Source organism: Mycteria americana, chromosome 7 (assembly GCF_035582795.1).
Source record: "Mycteria americana isolate JAX WOST 10 ecotype Jacksonville Zoo and Gardens chromosome 7, USCA_MyAme_1.0, whole genome shotgun sequence".
NCBI classification, from domain to species: Eukaryota; Metazoa; Chordata; class Aves; order Ciconiiformes; family Ciconiidae; genus Mycteria; species Mycteria americana.
In genome coordinates this window covers 9,554,123-9,571,086 of record NC_134371.1, presented here as the reverse complement: position 1 = coordinate 9,571,086, position 16,964 = coordinate 9,554,123, and the positions used below count along the sequence as shown (strand labels likewise).

Genomic DNA, 16,964 nt, shown 5'->3' with positions numbered 1-16,964 from the left:
GATCTATATTACACACACACACATAATGGCAGATCCTGTCTGCCAGACATCTGTTCCAGGAGCTCTCTGTGCTCCTAAGTTTATCCTTAGTGTCTGCCACTGCTGTAGGCCTTCGTTCAACACGAACTGCATCCTGGGAAACTCCACTAAAGATAACGTGAAGAAGCACACAAAACTGGAAGTCATAGCAGAAGAACTTGTTTCATCAGTAATATTATGTGTATCAAAGTAGCAAGTCAGACTCACTGTATAGCTTTAATCCCACTACGTTTGCTGCAGACTGTTAGTCTGAGTTCTCTGAACACTTCATGAAACAAAACCATTAAAAACTGTGTAGCAGCTTTCAGAGGTGAGGAACCCCTACCACTTTAGAGAACAATACATTATGTGCTGGGAGGAAGTGAGTGAGCCAAATACATAGTTTACACATCATGTGTGCAGTAAACACACATTTACATAATAGAGAGTACATTAGTCACCAGTCTGTTTATTTTGAAAGTGATCTGAGCTCCTTGAATTTCACTTGAACTAGCACTAGAGGAATGTGTTATTCTAATTCAGTACGTAGATTATCATAGTAATAAACTAACTCTGTTGTTATTTTGTGTATGTTATGATTGGGGCTCAAGACACTGAAGTCAACATAAAATAAACCCCAATTGGGAAAGAGAAAATACTTTAGTATTCCTTCTCTGCTGAAGATTACCAAACAAATTTGAAATTGCCAGTTTCTAAATCCAATGATTTCACAATGTTCCTTGACACAGACTGAGCAGAGATGAAAGAAATTCTACAGCTATTCCCTGAAATTTTTGAAGTCAAATACCATTGTGCAGTCAAAAGACTCGCCCCTTTGATAATGCAGTTCCAAATTATCAAGAAGTCAATCAAATAAGTGCTAAAAAAATAGTTTCTACATATTCACAAGAGCCTTATTAAAAGATGACACTTACATAGAAAGAAAGGACTGCAAAATGTCTCATCCAAGCCTGCTATCACAAGCAGCTATATTACATAACTCGTTCATAAAAGGACCAGAACCTTAAACAACCTTTAAGAAGTTAGTTTCATCCCAGACATCGCTCTTCTTACCAACCTTGCTCTATATTCCAGGCTGGATTTACTATTTACGGTTAGGTCAACATTATTGTTCCAACATTAGAAAGTGTTACCTTGGTCAGAAGATATACTCCCTATGTATATTCCAAATAAAACTTTTTCACTTAAGGAAAAAAAACCAACAACCAAGTTTCACTGCATCTTCCTCCTATTAGCCTGCAGGAATCATACTAGTTTATAGAGAATGAGTTAGGTATGACAGAATTGTTTATTCATTTCCAGTCATAATATGTGTTCAGATGCATTAAGTACAATAACCTTGCATAAATTCTTGAGAGCAAAATGGGTCTTGCAGAGCTTTCACTGGAGATGCTTTGGAAGCATCCCCACCTGGCTTTCAGAATGAATCTATAGGCATCAGAATGAGACAACTTCTAAAGGGAGCACACATAATGCAACAGTTACTGATGGTCAATAAACAGAAAACCTAACAATGCAATTTCAATACAAATGCTTCTCAAACTGGAATGCAATTTAACCACAGTATTGACATTTAAATGGACGTAAGACACAACCCAATGAAGGTAAATGTGAACGTTTGTGCTGATTACCTTTTATCAGCTATTATCTCTTTCTTTGCCAATTTTCTTGTATGCAGTAAAGGAAAAGTCTTCCTGTGTTAATATTGAAATCTGTTATTCCATCAAGATAAGAATGAAAAAAGAAAGAAATGAAAGATGAGTAGTACACTTTGAACTCAGCCAATATGGCTTTAGCTGCTTCTTAGGCAATCCTTCCTATACCCGATTCCTTCTCTGCAGCCAACACTATCTGTATTTCATCGTAATCTCATAAGAATGAACTACTAAAGGTCATGAGTCAAGAGAGGTTGGACCATTACTAACAGAAAGCTTGCTAAGAGGTTCCAAAGGATGCAAGTACAATATGGAAACAGTAGTTCAGGTCCTGAAACCTGGTCTACCTTGACAACAATGCTTCCAGTTCAGGACATATAGCTTGTTCACATGTCTCCACACCACAGCCAAACGAGCACTTCCTAAAGGAATTATGTTCCCATTTACCTTCAATATATACTCCACTTTGTTAAGCTCACAATAAAAAACTACCAAGAGCTTTGATGAAACAGAATTTTCCGTTTAAAAATCCATCTTGTACTGGTTCATAAAACTGCCTCACCATATGGTTTCTCATTATTTTTAATGATATGTAAGTTGCAAGATATAACACCACTAGAAAACAGCAGAAAAGCATAGATGATGAAAAGACAGACATATGGAGAAAACATGAAAAAAAAAGCCTGGGAAAGGAAAAATACAAAGTCATAAACACAGATCCTATGTGAAATCAAGAGCTCACAGTCGTACCGTGGATACTAGAACTCTCATAGTACCATTGCATAGCTGCGTGTGCTCAAACATTAGCACTGCATAATTTTAAACAGTAAAACCAAGTTTGCCCCTTCACTTTTATTTTTAAATTGCACAAAACACAAAGATTTGTGGTGCATAAAGCCATTCTGAATAGGCTGCTTAATTGGTACTGTAAGTCTAATATATCAGCTGCCTGGGGATCTGGACAGCAGCCAAGCATCCGAAGTTCAATACATACAGTAGCTCTATCTGTTCTTTCTCCTAACATAGGAGGACTACAGCTACTGTAACTTAAAGTTACCACTAATGCATCTTTTGTAAAGTTTGCTTTATAAAACCCCTCCCCAACCTATTACAGCTATTAAAAGAGCAGATTCAGTACTTCAAGATATTCTGGACTGAAAAGTACTTGGTGGGGTTTTGTTGTTTTGTTTTTAAACACACTTCAATTCAATAGCCCGATGTGAAAAGTTCAGGATAGCTGGTCACTTTTCTGGCATTATATTCATAAATACAGCAAGTTGTTATTCTGTTTGTCCTCAACTAGAAAGGAGAGATGTCACATGAAATCAGTAATCATATCATACATGTACTAGTACTGTCTGCATATCACTTTTTTCTATCAAATTTCTTTACATGGGAAGCTGTGTTAAAACTTCTGTTTTACAAAAGCTTAAATGTAAACATGCCCATGCTGAGATTATTTCCAATAGCTCAGTGAATAACGATGTATTGTAGTGCGTCAAGTAAAGCTGAAACAGCTTGGTAGGATCTTTGGAAAATAAATGGGACAGCACAGGCTTATATAAATGCAGAATTTCTTTCTCTATGTATACATATTTAAAAAAAAAAAATCCTATCACTCAATTCCTTTCTGTTCACTTTCTCACAAGGATAATTGGTATAAATATTCCTGAAAGGTAAATTTGGGACTCAAGTACCTTAAATATTTGTGAAAAGCAAACTTGTAATTATGTTATGGAAGTAGATAAAATCTTTTTATTGCATAGAAGATAACAAAGAATGTATGTAATTAATCATTATAGTTTAAACACTGTTGTCAAAATGTTAAATATTTACAAGGCACTGGCTATTGGCTTTTCATATACAAGAACAAATTTGCAAACAACTGTAATGAAGAAAAGAATTACAGAATTATATAGTATTTCACCAAATAGTAATGTTTCAGGTATGACCATGTATTAATTCTAACTGATCTGCCCATTGTAACTTGAAGGTGCTCTATTGGTCCCATGTATTTAAAGAAGAAAAGCTTTATCATACACGAGCACACTTACAAAGCTATATGCATCACTGATTTAAAAAAAAAAAAACTGTATGCTGTCCTAGAAATTTACATTAATGTGCTCTTATAGTAGCTTAATTAAACACTCACTACCAAGTACCGCTTCTAAATAGTGTGACTTGTACAAAATTTAATTTGGAACTATTCAGAAACACCAGCTGCAAAAAAATAGAGTATTTCCTCACAAAATCCTGCCAAATCAGCATACTCCTTTGGAAATGTCTATTACTATCCATTATCTGATCCCAAAGGATAAACCTAGAGAAACCATTATTAAGTTTTGAACCCAATTCTATTATAAATATTTAGCATCATGGGAATAGTCTGAACTGTACTCCTTATTTTGCCCTGGAGACATCACCTAAAGGAACCATTCCATTTTAAGTGTATCAAACAATGGAACACTGGCATGTTTCTCAGTTTTTCTTAAGCAGTAGGTTCCATGAAAACAAATACATTTTTCCTTCATCAATTCGTGTTTGTCTTGATTTGTGCATAGGTTGTCATACTCTGCATCACAATTGTTTCCATCTGTATATTGCAGACAAATAGGGAACGATAAAATTTACTTACTAAATTATTAAACTGTTGTTTACATGAGGAAATAACTTACCTGGCAAATCTGTACTATCACCAAACTGTTCATTTTAAAGACCTTGCAAGTGTAAAATTAGCTGTTGCAGAATTACAGCGTTTGAGCAATAAGCTCCTGTAACAGATAAATACATACAGCAAGCCAAAATGCTAAGAAACAACACTTAATATTGAAGGAGGCCAAATAAATAGCACCTTTTTTTTTAAAAAAGAATAATCCTTCAATGGTTATTGTAATAAATGTGCTAGAGATTATAATTTCAGCTGCAGTTTACAACAGTAACAAGGTTGTCCTGGTCATAGAAAAACTGTTTTTATTCCTCTCCAATTCTTCTGCCTAATCACTTCATAGGCAAGGACTGAATATATAGTATTCACTATAGCAAACAGAGACCAAAATTTTCAAGCTTACATACCTTACGTTGGACAATAAAATCCATTTCTAGTCACCAGAATAAAAAACTGGATTTTCCAATGAATGTGTCACCTGTGTATCTCTCCAGCAGTCTGAGAATTTAAGTTATTTCACTGCAGTGCCTTTCACTTTGGTATCCAGGAAATTGCCTACTAACTTCTAGTTTCAGAATAATGTTTTTCATACCATAGGCCGAGTAGCCAGAAATAAATCAACCTGACTTACACGTAGTCTCTTAGGAAAGCTAAAAGAAAGACCTAACAAAAAAAGTAGTATCTAACCACTTGCTTTGACTAGCAAATATACAAACTCTGCCCATAAAAAATAGGCCAGAGGTATTAATCAGGTTCTACATTGTACTATAGCCACTTTAAATTGATGAGACAGATTTTATATGGGATATCAACCACTCCCAGGGTTTTGCAGAGTTATGTTTATGAAAGGTTAACAGCAGGCACTAATATGAGTATCATGACTCTTTTCAGGCAGTAGGTGAAACCTTGAAGAAAAAGTGGCTCTGTCTTCAAAAAAGTGACCTGACCTTTGCTTTGGTGGGTTTTTTACTCTGCAAGAAATAAAAAGCACTGCATGCTTTCCAATGCATCCTTTCTAGCTGATAAACTATTTTGTTCTAGCACTCAGCACAAAAGGACTACATTTTATAAAGATCAAATAGCATGTTATTAGTGCTAGCTAATGATAGCTCCACGCATCATACTAGAAACAAGCTTCATAGACCTGGAATATGTCATATGAATCATGAACAGAGTAAATATGTAATTGGCCAAGAACCTTTGATATGCTTACTAAATTAGAAGTAATTCTCATTGAATTAAATATATTTAATTTTACAATGACTTTGCAGTTCTTTGAATATCAAAGGCATCACAAATCCAGCATGCTTATCATTTATGACACTTCTGCTCTGAGAATTTCTTGCAGCATGCAAAGAACTCTCTGTAGGGTAACTGTGATATGTTGCACAAGCAAGCTAACCTAACATTGACCTGACAATTAATAAAATCTGACCAAAAACCGCAACAGAATGTAATGTTTTTAGCTGCAATCGATGAAATGTTTCTGCAACAACCTGTAGTTCAGTATAAGCAAGAGCGTTGGGTTTTTTACTGGACACAGAACACAGTGCTAGTGAAAATAATCCTAGTATATGATGTGGTAGTAAAGAACCCTTTCTGTTAATAGACTTTTAAGTATATAAATATATTTAAGTCTAGTGTAAAATGCTGCTTTTATGGAGCCAGATCCTGCAGTCTTTGCACAGCTAAAACTTCCACGGAAATCAATGGGAGCTTTATAAGTAGAACAGTAAGGACATGCCCAGGGTCACTAGCATAATACAGTTCTGCTGCTATGCTTTATATGTATGCTCAGACTTTCTCTGTCACTTGCAAGAGTATAAGAGATCAAAATACAGAAATCCATGTGAAATCAAGAAGATAAATACCCTTTTTAAATAAAGAGTATGGCTTCAAAGACAGCATGGCACAAAATGTTAGTGCATATTTTGTTTGGCTAAAATATTAAAATTAAATATTGTTAAAACACTTTGTCTTGAATATTTACAATATATTAAATGAATTGTAAGAAAAGTGAAGTTTAAAAAAATCCTTAGAGTAAGTTCAACAACCTAAGTTCAATGCCCTTTTTTGGGAGAACTGTAGCAATGCCTATGATGGCAGAATTTGGCTCCGTATATTCTGTTAGCAAAAACCAGACTGTTTATATGATGTAAATTGCTTTTTAAAATGTTATTAGAGCTATAAACACTGCAAGCCCAGCCCTACAGGTTATACTTTCAAATTTTGGGGAGAGCTTGCCTCAGCAAACTACAAGGATCTGTGCTTTATTTGCAAAATCAGCTTGATGTGATTTTTAAGCAAAACTCGGGTATTTCAGATATAAACTTTTGCATAACTAAAATTAAATCAAGGGGCTGATCCTGCAGACCTTACTCCTATGGAGATCCTATCCTACAAAAGGTCCAAATCCTTCCATTCACACTGGAATATTTCCAGCCAGTCTTGCCCCAGCAAGGCAGTGCCGTATTCCCATTGACTTCAATGGGGCAACTCTGATGAGTCTCCAAGGAGACTATGGCTAGACCCCAACCGCGTTGATAAGGAACGGGTTCACAGATAATTTACTATTACTATTTTTAAACAGTGTTTGTGTATTCTGCTTTCAGCCAAGCTTTGCTTCCAGCCGTAAACGCCGTCAGTTTGACGACTGGATGGTTCTGGGGTGTGTGGGAAGCGGTGGTTGCCAGGCTCGCTGCTGACTCGCGCCATTGTTGATTTCGCTGTTGTAGGGGAAAGGCTCTAGGGCGGCAGATAAGGCTGTTGCCATGGTGATGAAGGAGATTCCGAGGGAGGAGTCTGCAGAAGAAAAGCCCCTCCTTACTATGACATCACAGGTGGGCGGAGCGCGGGGCTCTGAGGAGGCCGCGGACACAGCGCGAGTCACCGGCCGCACGGGAGATGCCAAAGCCCCACACGAACCGCGGCACACGCAGCCCGAGGGGAACATCACCCGCTCCTTAGCTTCCCCTCGGTGCCATTCCAGCTTCAGTGGGGCTGGTTGAACCATCTCCTAGAGGATCCCACACCAGTGTAATCATGTTTCCTCACTGACGTGGGGGAAAAAATAGCGTGGGGTAAATAACGTAATCGCGTGGGGTTTTACGTGTTTTGACATGAAAATTTAAACAAAAATGCATCTCTTCCCCAAATAAAGGGATCCGTAGAAAGGACAGTACATGTCAGTTACCAGAAAGTTATCTAAAACTGATGTAAAACGGCAATTATAATTCATGCCATCAGTATTCATGCCATAAATATTCATTTGCAATGCATATATAAAATACTCATATTCAATGCATATATAAAATAAGAAACAACCACTTTACAGTAGTATTGTTTTCAATATCTCAGGTCCCATCCCTAAGCTCTCACTGGGATTCTACTCCTGGTCCAAGTCAGAATATGTTATTTTGCACACCCCATTGCTTTCATTCCTACAGCTTCAGTCGAAGGAAGGACGCAACGTCATCCCACTAAAGCTTACACCTTGGAGCGCCCATCGAGCCTTAGGTGGTTTCATTAGTTTATGGAAGACAGTGACTGAACACTACCGTAACACACAACACTTCCATCTCACTGCAAGAATGGATTTTATTCCCTCCTGTTGCTCACATACACGAATTTGTTCCCCAAGCAAGTGCATTTACTTTACTGTTAATATTTAGTGCACACAAGTTATTCCTACCCAACAGGAGGTTTAATGGAAGTAATCTCACCACATAGTCATTCTTTTGTGAGAGCCTTCAACAAAACCCACAGTCCTGTTTTATTCCTTTCACACTTTAGGGTAACAGCTACTGTACTTTTTGAAAGTATTTAGGATGCACACAAGGCCAGCACATACTTCTCTTGGAGTGCATCACAGATGCGCTGCACTAATACACACTATAGAAATATCATCTACTACTTTGGAAACCAGGTCTGGCAACCTCCTCCTCAGCCCCTGTTGAACACCATATTTTGCTTGTTGTGAACTCTAATGTCTATGAAGTAATTGCACAAAGGAAAAGGACTGCTCTCTTTAAGGCATCATTTCTAATTTTATACTAAGTGATTAACAAACAATTAGAAACCAGCGCAAAATGCTGCCCCCTTTACCCACCCCCAAAAAATACAAGTGCAAAACTTCCATTGGCTTCAACAGGGCCAGGGGTTCAGCCTGGGTTCATTGAATGTTTAATGCACCATTTGTAGTGGTTGTCTGTCAGTCTACGATAAATTTACGAGTAAAATGCTTGTGTCTGTTAGTCAGTGTAATTTCTTCCACTAAACACAAATACCTACTTCCCTGCTATGCACCAAAGGGGTGCAGAAGCCAAAAGGAAGCAGAATCAAGTGAAAAAGTGAGTATTTTCCATAGCCATCTCTGCATCATGTACGTGTGATGTGCAGTTGTACGACCATATTGCATACATCATTTGTATCCTAATCGTCTGGCTGTAGTGTTGTTTTGAGATGCTTCCTCTTTAGCGTGTCCACATAAACCTCTCGTTCAGACCATTCATTCAGAATAACGCACTGCTATATTGCGATACACATTTAGCCATCACCATCAAAGTGTTTGTCTCTGCTCTTTACATGATGAAACAGATGGATGTGGTTGCTGCTCACAGGGTGAAACAGGCAAGTTCCAAATTGGCTGCAAACAAGTTTCCCAAGGCAGATCAAATTGGGTCACGAGAATAAGGCCTGGTCTTTCCAAAGTTACCACCACCAAACCCAGTACAGGCACGTGCATATCTCAGGAAGTAATTATTTACATTAGGTGTCTATGTTGCTCCATCCCTACAACTAACTAAGCAAGAAACCTGCAAGTAAAATGCAAGGATCAAGCCCAGATAGAGGAGTATTGGCTTTTCTAAAAGTGTGTGAGTGTGGGGCAGTGAAATCTCCCATTTCCAAAATCTTTGATGAATGGAGGATTAATCATGTCTGACTGTGGAAGCAGATTCCACAGGAAGCATAAGTTAGATCTGATACACAAAGAAGAGACTCTAAATCCTCATTTTGAGAAAAGTAGTTAGTGATAATGTACGGAGGCCCCTGAACTTATATTTTACAAGATGCCTCTTTGCTCTCTTCCCCTGGAAAATGTTGAAAACATATCCAACAGAGAAAAAGCCAGACAAATATTCACATTGTATTGTTATGCTCCTAGCAAAGCCCTGCTTGTAAAATATGACATTTACTTGTTGACGTAAATACTGTGAATTAAATTTTAATGAAGTTTCCAATTCACAGATTATTTTATATCATCAGGTATTATTTCATATCATCAGATCTAGAGGCAAATCTTCAAATAACATGAACCACAAAAAGTACTGCAGACTCCAGTGGGGCTATGGCAATATTTGGCAACTGGGAATCTTGACCATCATTCCACCAGTAATGAGTATGCTACAGTAAGCAGAGGGGTATTGTTGGTAATTGAATAGGCCTTTCAGTAACTATTTTTTGTGATTCTATCTCAATTACTCTCAATGAAAGTCACTTTATTAGTGTGAGAAAGCATTCAGTAGTTGCCAAATGTAATACTTCATGCATCATAGTAAGCTTTCACTACTAATGGGATTTTGTAGAACATAACTCTGTACTACATTGCTGTCTCCCTTTATCTTTTTAAAGATAATTCAGAGGAGACTGGAACAAATGAAAACAGTTATTTTTGTATATGAATAGAACCTAGAAAAAGTGAAAGAAAGTTTGCTGAAGGTTCAAAGATTAACTACAAGTTAAGCTATGAGCAAACATACTGCTAACAGAAGCAGAGAAATAAATGAGAAAAATCATACATAAAAGTTTGATTTGAATTCCAAAATAAAATTTTTGTTTAACCTCTTCACAGCTTCTTTGCATTTTACAGGAGAAAAAAGCTCACTTCAGAATTACTTTCTAATGAGAAATTTAAACCTAAATATCCCCTGGAGTTAAAGTTTAATTGTACAGTCAGCTATGAAATTCCCAATTTACTACAGGTCAGTGAACTTCAAAGGATCTGATTCAATAAAGTACTTCGATCCACATTTATACTTTAAAATACGATTAACTTCTTTATTGAGCAGTAAAGAAAAAAAAGCATGCTTAAATGCCTTGCCAGCCTGATTTTAAACAAACACATCTCACAGTGTCACAAGAATTATTTGTCCCAGATTCATCACACCTAATTTAGATTCTTCATTAGAGTACATAAATTGGAAAGCTACCGATGGTAGGATCCCTCTCAAGGTAACAGAAAGAAATAACATCTGCAGGAAGTGATTCATGTCCAAGATGATCCTGTGGCAATATACTCTGGTATTATATGGAACAAAAATGGGAGTCCATGAAAAATTCACCAATAAGGAATGCAAAGTATATACTGAAAGCTATCCCCACTTCTGTTTATAACTGAAAAACATGGGAGCTGCCTACTTAGAATTTGCATGAACTACACAGATCTTGCTCAGAGTACAATTTTGTTATTGACTACTTACAATTTAAAAAGTTAACCTACTGAACACCTAGTTTTAGAATTTGAACTGGAAAGAAGAAATTTAAAAAGTTGAAATTACATTATAAGAAACATACTGATATTCATCCTATCCCATGAAAAGTGCAGGCTGCCACACACAAGTTGTCAAAAAGAAAGATGTTTCATGACTACACCCCATTTAACTCCACCAGATGCTTGAGACTTTTTTTATAGTCTCTTTATGGGGTATTAGTAGTTAGCATTCAGAGTAGGAACATTTTTTTTATTTTTTATTTTTTAAAGTGAACTTCATTTGCATGCCATTTGTTGATCCAAGCACATTTATATTTTCTCAAGGGCTTATAAGTAAAATACTCATACACTTCCACTACCTAAATTCCACTGATTTGGGTGTTTTTTCTCTTGGTTAGTTGGGCTTTTTGTTTTGTTCTGGGGTTTTGGAGTCTTGTTTTGGGTTGTTGTTTTTTAAACTCTGATAGAAGATCCTTTGAATGGTTCCTTTCAACTTTATAAAGGAACCAGAGTAAAGATAGCTAATATTCAGCTCCCAATGATAGTACATTTTCTGATGTGTGTATCAAGGACTCACTACATGAATTTGATTGCATAATCAGTTTTCCATATAAAAGTTAACAGTCCCATTTGAATCAAATCATGTTCATTCTAAGCTTCTTAGCATTAGACTTACAGCCCACTCCATAAATGTTTACTAAATAACTTTATAAGAGAATGGCAGGAAGTTATAGTGAATGTAATTAGCTTGTTCTCTTTTATACTAATCTAAACCAAAATTAACTCAATTTTAAATAATTGATATACATTAATGTAAAAAACCTGGCATGATTTTTGCCTTTTTATATAATGACAATAATTAAGTTTGGACTACAATAATTCACTGTACATTCCAATCTGCTCTCTGAGAACAGTGGCAATTTCCTGACTGATCTTAGGAAGACTAGACCTGAGATCATATTTTTATATTCTTTTTAAAGGATTCATGAATTCATTAGCAGTATTTTTCCATACATCCCAAATCTGTCTCATTTGATTTATTATAACATTTTTGAGTAGTTTAGCAGGGGACGCTTAAGTCCTACTGACAACTTTTTCATCTATTATTAAAACAGGGTAAATACAAGAAGAGTAAAAGAAAATACAAAATTCATAAATGCATGCCTAGCAGTACAAATATTGGTCGATTCTTTACCTCTAAGTTAAATACTGCTCAACACTATTATTGCTTTTAGGGCAGTATGCATAATTTCAGCAGAAATATTCTCATGAGTGTAATAAAGTTGCCTTGACAATATAAGTCATAAATTGGCTGCTTGCCTAAAGTTATACAGATTTCCCTGTCACATAAATTAAATACATTTCTCCATGAAATAACAGTTGTAATTTGAAATTACCATGGGAATTGATGGTGTAATTTTTCCCTAAAATAAAAAATTAACTATAGTGTTTCATACATTTTAAAATGCTTTACCATTCCATAAGCACAGAAAGACTTGGACAAACATTTTTTGTAAATAATATATTATGCCAGTTTAACTCTGTTTTTTTAATATGAATTATTTCTGACTAGGAATTAATTTTCAGAAATTTGTTGGTTCTTCATTCATGAATACTCTAAGTAAAAATATACTATCCTGTTAAAGACTTGCAAGCCATGTACTACAGTTGTTCTATATTCAATGAACTCACTGTTTGTACAGTGAAACTGTTCTACTGAATTGCAAGTCCAAAAAATTTCACAAACAGCTTTTGAGTTTCAAGCTTTTCAATCTGCAAAAAAAAAAAACATTTGAAAGCAAACACACACACCATGACAGATCCCTTCGGAGAAAGGCTGCATAACTTAACAAGAAATTATGACTTGCTTCCTATGACTGCCCACAGTAATGCATCCAAAACCACAGCCTTATTCTAGATCTGCGACAGAACTCTGTCTTAAAAGAAAAATCCACAGAAAGGACAAGAAAAATCTGTGTGATTTCAAAGCAATTACAGCCTATATGCAAAGATACAGCAAGGGTACAGTAAAAGATGAATTTTGTTGCATGGGAAATGAACAAAGAGCATTTTCAACACAGTTGAAGATCAGGAGGAATGGTATAAACTTTACAAAAGTTAAATTCTGTGATAAGCCATGATCTATTTGATACTGTTAATTCTCTCATCTTCATCTTTACAGTCTTCATGCTGCTATAGCATGAAGATTTGGTCTTAAAAAAGCAGCAGTTGTGCATCTTTCATCTAAATTGACATTTGATTATGTACCATACTCAGAATAGTGCATGAGGCTGTATACAATCTACTACTGCCGAAATGCTTGAACTTATCTATGGATCACTGGTGGTTCATAAAGAATTTGTACATGCAGCTCAGTTCATATGCTGGCAGCCTTCTTTACTCTCAGCTAATGAAAAACATTAAATAATTTTCTAATATTTTGTAAGCAATCGTCATAGTTGCCCCCAGAGATGCTGCAAGAGTACAAATGTATTACCTGCAATGTGAGTGAAACACGACTCCCCTAGTTTGTCCTCTGCACCTTATTTAAAAGCATTTGAGAACAGTGGTTATCTAAGTCTGACTTCCTCTTCAGCAGGAGTTGCCACACAAACGTAATTTCAATGAATGATACAGAAACCAGAATCTAGCATCACGAGTTACCGTTTGTTCCCAATCATGACACTTGTGCCTCTCCAGGTCTCCCACAGAATAAGTTTCTGCAAGGCTTTCTCAAGAGATAACTTTGGATTCTGTAGTTCCAAAGCCTTCCTGTAGCCTTCCTGTTCTACAGGACTTTCCCAAACTGTATTTAACATGTCAGATTTGTTAATCCCTCAGTTAACTAGCAGGCCGTTTCAGGAGTACAGACTAGGTACTTCCATAAAGTAACATTACAGAAATAATTTCTTTAAAGGAACATTCTGTAACTTCTTAGTGACTATATTACTTTAGGAATCTCTAAGCATCTATGATGATCAGTTAATTTTGTCTTTGATCATCATTGTAGAGTAGTTCTCCAGTTCAGATAGTGATATGGGGAAGGGGAAAGGCTAAAACACAAATTGCAGGGTAACACCACAAAGACAACGCATAGCCAAGTGAGGGAAAATAAATAAATAAAATAATCTAACATTCAGGAAAGGAAGGCACTCTGTTTTAGTAAACAGCTTCCTTTACTTAAAAAGTGCACAGAGCATGCAGATATTAATGCAGACAGATTACGGTAAATCACATTTTTGTGTGATTTACTGTAAAGACCAAATTGTCAGTCACAGTGGAAATATGACAACAAGAATAACTTTTCTTACCCTCCCCCATGGCTCTGATCCAGCAAGACAGTTAAGCACATGCTTAACCTTGAGTTTTGCAGGACATGCTTAAGTGGTTTGCTGGAGCAAGGCCAAAATGCAAGAGCCAGATACAACTACAGTTCCCATGTTTAGTTTCCTTTAGCCAGATCAAGAGGAATGGAGGGAAGAAGATGGTGAACTGTGAGATATTTAGTTCTACCTTGCTGCAATACACCATAACTTGTATAGGTCATCTCTCATGAAGACAGATAAGATGCTACTGTGACACAGCGATCACAGCAAGAGTTATCACCAAGCAATTCAACTGTTGTTTATGAAGACACAACAGAAGCATGTTATCATTTACCAATTTAGACACCAAGCATAGGTTTTAAACAACACAGCTGGCATGGGAATTTAAATATCCAATACAGTGTCTATAGTAATCCTTCCACAGCTTCTCTGACTTCACACAAGCCCTGTCAGTTTTTTGCATTAAGCCCCAGGGGTTCACTTGGCTTGTGTGATTTCAGGTAAAATATTGTCACCTCTGATTCACAGGCCACTCCACACACTTCCTGCTACTTGGCAACAGAGTACTGGTTATCACCTGCTGAGCAAGACTCATCTTCAGAGAGGCAGCAACACCAAACTGCTCTTTGCAGGAGGGTGAAATGAGTTTGTCTCAGTCTTAGAGCTTCCCGCAATTCACGCTAGGTGGAAGTCAGTTATACTGCATGCCCTGTGAATTGATTCTCTGTTCCTGTGAAAACCAAATATTCGGCTGGCATGTCAGGTTTTTTGGGACATAAATTCACACTGGAGCAACAGAGAAAAAGATTAGCATGACCCTGGCACAAAGATGATGCAAAAACACAAGTAGTGATCACACTTACTATACAATAGTAAATAAAGTGAGGTGGTAATTTGGATTGTGAAATATTTATAAACATGCTAGAAAAGTGGATGAAGACAAACATAATTAATCCAATTTGAACTTTTAGCATGAGACTAGTGATTTTGTCAGGAGTTCCCTTTCCAAATCTCCCTCAGTGAGCAGAAAAGGAGGTCTTCCAGTTCTTATCCTGCCATGATAATGATCCACAGACACAGCTGTCAGGCCAGTACTTCCAGTTATGCTCTAGAGAACAATAACCTCAGTTTCTAGTTGTGGTTCCCATTTATCAGGTTTTAGACTAACTAGTTAGTGGAAATGAATTCCCTTGTTCCCTCTTACCCTAGTGAATGGCACCAAAGACCACAATGTGCCAGACAGGTGCAGAGAACCTATCTATCAAGAAACCATTGCTGTGTATCATACAAATTAATTAGCGATGATGTTCATGCTTTAGTAGATACCTCTGGTTAAGTTAAAAAAACAGTATAGCACTTACAAATTAATCTAATCTGTTCACCTATTTGTCCAGTCTCACCCAAGCAACAGACAAGTTTCTCAGAGTAAATTTCAAAAATACAATTTCTCCAGTAGAAAATCTGAGTTAAAAGGTTACTGCTTTCTCCCATGCTCATTAACGCATGTTCATTACCACAGCCTGAGTTTTCTAGGTCACTGATGCAGTCAGCAGCCCAACACACTCTCACCAGCACACTTAGTGGGCAGTACAGCATAAGGTGTAAGTGCCCAGGAGCAGCTTTTCTGCTGAACTGTACAGGGGATTAGTAGTTTGGGGCTTCCTAAATTAGTGCCTTGAGTAATTTAATCAGCCTCAGGTGACAAAATGGGTAGAATCCAATCCAACTAACTTGGGTAAGCTAATTACATCTAAATTTTAGGTTCCTCTTGAACCAGTCCTTCTAAAATAAGTTCCATATATAGCCAGTGGGAAAGCTAGGTGCCTTTGAGAGCCTCCTGAGGGACAGCCTAAATTAGGCAGGCAGGATCTCCCTCTGGAGTTACTTTTCTAGGCATTTATCTCTCCCTATTGAACATAGAGGGAATTTAGGCACTTAATTTAAGAGAACTAGTTCACTATGTGCTCAAAACATAGGTGCTAATTAGCTGCCTATGCCTGACTGGAACCCCCAATTGTAGATTCCATGTAATTTATCTTAAAGACTAGTATTATGTTATGCCCTGCTAACATTAAAAAAGAAAGAAAACAGCATGCATTGTGCACTGCAAACAGATCAAGATCAGGAATGCAGTATATAAATAATAAAATACATTTAAAAATATAAATAATAAAATGGGATATCAGGACCATACCTTACATACCTCAGCGCGGTCCAGCACTCCCACAGCGTAAGCCCAGCACTCTAGGAAGAGGAAAGCAAACACACTTTTAGCTATGAGCAGGGCAGGTTGTGCAACTGAACATTATCAACTGTAAATGTGACACTAGGCAAGAAGTTGGTCCTCTCAGCTGTTCCCCTGAGCACCAGGTGTGCTCCAGCTCCCTCTGCCTTAAGGCCAAACTAAGCTGCTCCATGGAAACTTTTCACAACAGAGCCCTGTCAACTGCCCACCCCTTTTTTTCTTTTTTCCTTTTTTTAATTTTAAATCAGGTTACTCCCTAGGTATTTCATAACTCTCTTACTACAACGTAAGATGTAGACTAGAAGCAAAGCAAAACCAAAGCCATAGCAGTTGCTGCGCACATACACAATCTCACATTGTCTCTGGCACAGTAAAACACACCACCACTGACACCAGCATCGCAAGAGGCACCTGCATTAAAACCATAAGCCAAAGGCCCTGAAGATGAGCAGAAAAGAAGTTCTTACAGGACAGCAGAGCTGCCACCATGGTAGCAACTGAGCACTTGCTGTGCCCCATGCAGGCTCCCTGTGGCAGCGCCAAG

General features: G+C 37.1%; 1 protein-coding gene across 3 annotated transcripts in view; it reads left to right on the top strand.

Moving 5' to 3' along the window:
- The first annotated feature begins 5,253 nt into the window (after positions 1 to 5,253).
- Positions 5,254 to 16,964, top strand: part of PEX5L (peroxisomal biogenesis factor 5 like) — a 42,167-nt gene continuing 30,456 nt past the window's right edge. Inside the window, exons 1-3 of one of the 3 annotated variants that reach the window (XM_075509060.1) lie at positions 5,254 to 5,316; positions 7,095 to 7,199; positions 8,670 to 8,708. In XM_075509060.1, coding sequence (XP_075365175.1) covers positions 7,131 to 7,199; positions 8,670 to 8,708 — 108 coding nt within the window. In that variant the 5' untranslated portion in view covers positions 5,254 to 5,316; positions 7,095 to 7,130. The remainder of the gene's footprint in view (positions 5,317 to 7,094; positions 7,200 to 8,669; positions 8,709 to 16,964) is intronic. The other 2 variants (XM_075509061.1, XM_075509062.1) reach the window with 2 other exon arrangements.